This window comes from Crassostrea angulata, chromosome 3 (genome assembly GCF_025612915.1).
Source record: "Crassostrea angulata isolate pt1a10 chromosome 3, ASM2561291v2, whole genome shotgun sequence".
In the NCBI taxonomy this organism is placed as follows: Eukaryota; Metazoa; Mollusca; class Bivalvia; order Ostreida; family Ostreidae; genus Magallana; species Magallana angulata.
The window spans coordinates 31,804,986-31,811,286 of NC_069113.1; the positions used below are offsets into that span (position 1 = coordinate 31,804,986).

The 6,301-nt window shown below is 32.4% G+C and overlaps 1 protein-coding gene across 2 annotated transcripts; it reads right to left on the minus strand.

Moving 5' to 3' along the window:
* Positions 1–377: 377 nt before the first annotated feature.
* On the minus strand, positions 378–6,118 carry LOC128177053 (calmodulin-alpha-like). 2 transcript variants are annotated; one of them, XM_052843575.1, is made up of 6 exons: positions 5,969–6,118; positions 5,578–5,647; positions 5,420–5,443; positions 3,920–3,950; positions 3,280–3,417; positions 378–2,902 (listed from the first exon to the last, which is right to left on the minus strand). In XM_052843575.1, the coding sequence occupies exons 2-6, from the start codon at positions 5,587–5,589 to the stop codon at positions 2,604–2,606; spliced, it is 504 nt and encodes a 167-aa protein (XP_052699535.1). In that variant the 5' UTR covers positions 5,590–5,647; positions 5,969–6,118; the 3' UTR covers positions 378–2,603. The 2 variants fall into 2 exon arrangements, with proteins under 2 accessions (XP_052699535.1, XP_052699536.1); XM_052843576.1 differs by lacking the exon at positions 5,420–5,443 and having other exon boundaries at positions 5,969–6,116.
* Positions 6,119–6,301: the final 183 nt, after the last annotated feature.

Here is a 6,301-nt window from a genome sequence, read left to right on the forward strand (position 1 = left end):
AAAATTGAATTATTGTCTTCCTGTACAAAAATTGATATGCTATATACTCGCAGTATTCCTTAGAAGAGAAATCTTTCTTCTGACAAAAATTAATGATTTTTAAAATCTTATTTATCATTAAAGCTTAAGTTACATGCAGACTTATTCTAGCAGCTTTTTGCAGCAAAATAAAATTCGAAGAAATACAGCTCATATTGCTTTAAATAAGATATGGTGTCGATAATGTACAGAAAACGTGACGTATTTCCGCTTGAAAACCGACATTGTCGCAAGCTTTTCAATAATGTAATTTCGTCCGAAGCTATCTAAATGTAAATATTAGATTGATGCGCTGTCTGCATCTTCTTTTAAGAACAAAGTAAGACATCAGAGATGAATTATACACAGAATGGACGGAATCATTTATTCACATACAAGTTTCATTCACATAACAATTAAATCTCTCATTTTCACAAGTTCTCGTTCGAATTCATACAGAAAGGATTCTCTATTGCAATGTTTTGCTACAAGCGCATCGATGATCCAGATTCAAGGATTGGCGTCATTCATCATGGCTACAAATTCTACAAAAAAAGAAGATTTTTTTACTTGTCTAGACTTTGTATTTTGACAAGAAAATTAATTTTCATATCAGAGACAAAAAATTAAACATTGGAGATAATGTTACATGAGAAAATAATATACTTTTTTAATTATTATCAGTATGACGTAAAAATGTGTTAACCTAGACTTGCATTATTAAAATCTACATGAAAATAATATCAAATATGTCAGAAATTGAGACGAAACAATATAATACATATTAAAAAAAAAATTCAAAAAATTGAGGAGATATATTTGATATTCCATTATCTTTAATATATAGAATATTATATTTTTGACAGTACTTCAATTTGTGCAACAGGGAAAAATTAAGATGCTATCGTAGATGACCTTGCCTATGCTCGTATATGTACATGCATGCCCTAGAAAACTTTAAAACCTTTTTTTAAGAATAAGGAAAAATTACACGCCAAGTTCGTATTGAACACCACGTTCTTGTCGATTTTGATTGACACTTGACATTTCATCAAGTATCTCCGTATATATTGAATATATTCTCGAACTTAAGTGTTATTATTTTTTTTACAAGCAGATCGTGTTAGCTAAAGCAAATTAACAGTACTTATCTATTACAGAGGAGAGACATATATAAACTGAATAGCTAAGATCGACTTATCTCGTGAACAATTACTTCCGATTTTTTTTCCAATCTAGGGATATTTTTTTACCACGCACTTTTTTACGATAGAGCTGGGAATTTTTCCACGAATTTTACAAACCACGCAGTGTCACATTGGCTTGTCGGTCCTTATATGGGCAAATCCCGATTTTAATCAATGAAATGATTAATTACTTTCCAATAATTGCCTATTGGATTACGGAACATCGATTTCCATAGTAACGGCTTGGTCACGTTGCCATGGGTACAATATTTATCTATTTGTTTTATCGTATACATTTGGAAGAGACTATCTCATAAATAAGAAGAGCTAGGGAGAGGGGGTCATCACAATGTTCTATATATACAATGTCCGTACAAGTATAATATCTGATCTCACGATCCAAAGACGTTATATTCTAACGGAGCGCTAAAACCACTGTAACATGAATATCTCAAGGTCGCTTGTTGTACAAAATAGAAGTTACAGTAGCACCCAAAAAAAATAAATAGCGACTCCGAAAACTTCAAATCGTCATTCGTCAAACACAATTTAAAACTGTTTCTTGAATGTAGTCACGAGAATTGATTAATAATATTCTAGCAAAACACACTCAATAAGGAAACTTATTCTCTTGAAGTTGTATATCTAGCTAGAATGAAAATACTGCTCTCTTGAGGGTTTTTTTCTCCCTCAATTGTTACGTAGGAATTTAAAGGGCCGAAAATGGTGTCAAAGCTTTATTGAAGAGATTATAAATTCCTCCATACGATAATAGGTGTTGATATGATGCCACATGCATAAAAGCCATTTACTCATCACAAAGTCTGGCTTCAAGGGTTAACGCTACGATGAATAGCAATGAGCGGTTTTTAAACGTGAAATCTGTTATCAATTCTTTTCTATGGCGATTCACCTCCACATTATGCATGCATTTACATACATGTCAAGCTCATTTTTTTTTTTTGAATTACATACACACACCCGTAGAGGTTTTATCATACCCGGATTGCACTGTGTTAAATGATGTATACCGGATAGGTTTACAAATGAAATGAGGTTTAACATTTATTGACAAGAAATTTTTTCAGATTGAGTCAATAATCGTCCCGAATACTCAAATCAAACAAAGTCACGGATTTTCATTTAGTCAATTTCTTTTCGCATGTACTTGTAATATGGTACATCTGTCTAAGGGATTTAATTTTTTTTTAAAAGCATCAGTTTCAAAATGGACTTTAATGGTGAAAAATCTGATAGTAGTACTATTATTGGATGCTTGTCTCCAGTTCTGTGTTTTTAAGTCAGAATAAAATTCGTATCAATATGTAATACATCCTCCAAGTGATTCATAGTCTATGGAGAAACAGTCATGAATTCATTGATGATATTGAAAATGTGTTAATGTGTAAAAGACGGAACCATAAAACCAGAGAAAGTAATCAACGACTTGCCTTCGAAGTCGATTTCTCCGTCGCCGTCCAGATCGGCCTTGTCAATCATCGCATCGATCTCCTCCTCTGTGTAGTCGTTAGACATCATAGACATCATCATCTCTTTGAGTTCCGATCGATCAATGGATCCGCTCCCGTCCGCGTCTATCTCCTTGAAGGCATCGCGCAGCTGTTCTATGGGGTCAGTTGACCGCATTTTGTGGGTCATGATTTGTAAGAAGGCTTCTAAGTCTAATCTACTGCTACCTGCAAAATGAAAACATCAAATATATTTAAAATGAATACCTAATTATAGATGGTAATTAAAAATTACATATAATTTAATGCGAATACTTTGCTAATTTAAGATATAGAATATTTCATTTTTTGCACAAGATGTTTCTCTCTCTCTCTCTCTCTCTCTCTCTCTCTCTCTCTCTCTCTCTCTCTCTCTCTCTCTCTCTCTCTCTCTCTCTCTCTCTCTCTCTCTCTCTCATACATCCTAAAAATTCACACAATAATTTATACTCTTTCAGAAAATATTTTGTTGCATTGTTTGTTATGTTTGATAATGTAAAAAGTCGTATATATATGAACATGTTCAATGACATGTAACTACAATAGTTACAATATAGCCTTGCTACCTTTGCACATCGTCTCAATGATATCTTTAATCTCGTCCTCTGGCATGGGCTGCTCCACTAGTTCTAATAATTCTTTCAGAATATCTTGATGAATAAAGCCCCGCCCCTTTGCGTACATTTCAAAGGCCTCGGAGAAATCTAAAAAAATGCAATGCATTAAGTATAATTTGATAAAATTCAATTACGCAGAATCCGAAAACAGCATGGCCATTTTTTAATATTTATTTGCCCGTGATAACACTACGTATCGATTTTGTATTATATAACCCATAATACAAATGACGCCAAATTGAGGCGCCAGCGGGGTTTGCTTATTTAAATATTTAGTCGTACGATGGCTTAAAATTATATAAATATAAGTAATAAGGAATCATTCTTTGAATATTATGAGGTGATAATTTCGGTCGGGGCGTGATCCAATCTATCATAAAGCCCTTCCGGCTTTATTGGATTTGATCACGCCCTGACCAAAATTATTTTTTATTTATTTATTTCAACTTTGAGCAATAAGCTCATTAGCATTAAACATAATTACATTTATAAACATATGCGAGGCACGCAAAATGCGAAGCCAGTAGGCTTCAGAGTCTCTAGTCTCATAATACTCAAAGAATGATTCCTTTATTCCTTTTTCACATACCTGCAGCCATATCATCTTTTAACTGGTACGTCTGCAAAAGAAATTGTAAATGATGAAGAAAAAAACACAGAAGGCAGATATTATCGAACAACCAAAACAGGGGTTTAATTTACATGGTTACAAACACAATTACATATTTTTTTTAATTCAGACAGACATTTGGAATTAATAGATTTTTTTTTTAATGTGTGTTTTAACGGTGAATGTTACAACAGATTTACATTTAACAATGGGACAGCTTGTCACAACCAAAACAATCATGATGTAATATGATGCTGGTATTATATACTATTGCTTGCATGGTGAATCTTGGTAGTTCAAACAGTTTGAGGGTGGTTACAAAACAAGCAATAATGATAGTTTTTATGTGGCATTAGGCTCAGGTTATGTGTTAAAAGCCGAATATGTCAATAAAAAACGGTATTTTTGAATTAAATTTTTATGGTTAAAAAAGAAAAATGAAAGAAATTCTGCCTATTATTCCTTTTTATTGCCATCTAACAATTAAATATCTTCAAACCAAATATTTTATGCGGTAAAGAAAAATACCATCATGCAATAAAAGTTGTCTCCCGGTAATGATATAGGATAGATCTTTGATAAAGTGAACACATTATTTTGGGTTGCCATTAACTAAAAAAATAAAATAATGCATCACGAAGCACCATGCCCTGTTGAGATTGCCTTTAATGATGATGACATTTTTTTTTAAACTTATGTACAATTAGCAGTTTGACAATTTCAAGTGAGAAATGTTGAGTACATGTATGTGGACAATTAATTAATTGTTACGTGTAAACATCTATACATAACAAAATAAAAATCGACATAAAAAAGTTAACAAACAAATTGTTAGCAGTGCAAAGTAAACAAAAACATACACAATCGTGCTCAAAATGTTTCGGCTTTAAATGTGGAAAAAAAATTAAATGACGGTGGCTATTAAAAAACACAACAATAAAAAAACAAGGGAAATAGGTTCAACAGATCAATTTGTTCTCATGTTGCACAGTGAATATGAAGCAAAAGTTCATATCATTCTAATGGCGATATATATTATTCATTTTTATATCGACCAAAAACGGCTTTTACATATGAATGCAGTAACACTGAAGAGCAGACGATTCAAATACAGCCGATGGTTCCAATAATGTATCGTTTTTAATACTTTCAATTTGCCTACGTCCAATATTTGCTTAAAGTATAAACCCGTCATACAATGTCGTGCATACTGCCAAACCAATTTGCATGGCAGACTTTGCCGGGAAAACACATTGTTGAATTTTATTCATTAATATCGATTTAACTCAAGATATATATTTTTTATAAACACAAGATTTTGAATACTGAATACACATACGGGTCCCTGAAAAAAAAGAAACTATGGAGTGTAAAAGGGGAAGAGATAAAGGATAAAAATATTTACGTATATTTATAAAGAAAGCTACAAAATAAAAAGAATTCAAAAAATATAAAATTGGTGCTTTGAAATTCTTGTACCTGTTCCCCAAATGGATTCGTATTCTAGAGTAAAAACACAATATTTGGTTAAATGAACATTGATTTTTTTTCTTTACAAGACAACATTGTAGCAATGTTTCGATGTTTGTGAATCGGATTTAAACACACTGAGAAAATAAACATTGATCTATACTTACCGAAGAGGACATGATTTCGTCAAACAAAAAGATTGTTGTCTAGTATATTTCTACCATGTATAACCAGTCACTGTCAAAAGAATGTTGAGTAACTATGAAATAAAATGGAAATGTAGAAAAAAAAATGGAAGATGAATCCACCTTTGAAAGAATCAAAACAGATCGATGCCTCGGTTGAATGACTTCGGTTCAAGCTTATACGCGATCGGTGGATTATTGGGTATTTTTATCTTTACCAATCGAGTAAAGGGCTTACAATGCTCTCGATACGAGTCGTTGGTAGTTATCGATATTAGCTTATTAAAATGCCTTTTAAGATGACAGATATAATTCCATTCAACGGGTGTGTAGTGTGGAATGGATTTAGTAAGTAAAACAAAATCTGACTTACGTATATGAATATGTCCTATTTTCCTACATCCAACATGGTAGGGAAGTCGCGAATATCAACATAGATTTCCGTTTCTATGTATGTTTCCAAACAAAACCCAAATCATTTGTCAGGTATATACAGAGCGAAGGGGATCCGAAATCACTGGACTTTAAATTTTATTCGGCCATTCACAGACAGTATTTATAGCGTGGACGACTTTTAAATTTATTATTGTTAAAAATAAAAATTGGACGTAATTTCTTTTATAAGGAGATGGAATAACAGAATAGAAAACCCTCCGTTGGTATAGCAAGTTAATATACGCTTTATACACGCATAGTTTCACCTGAA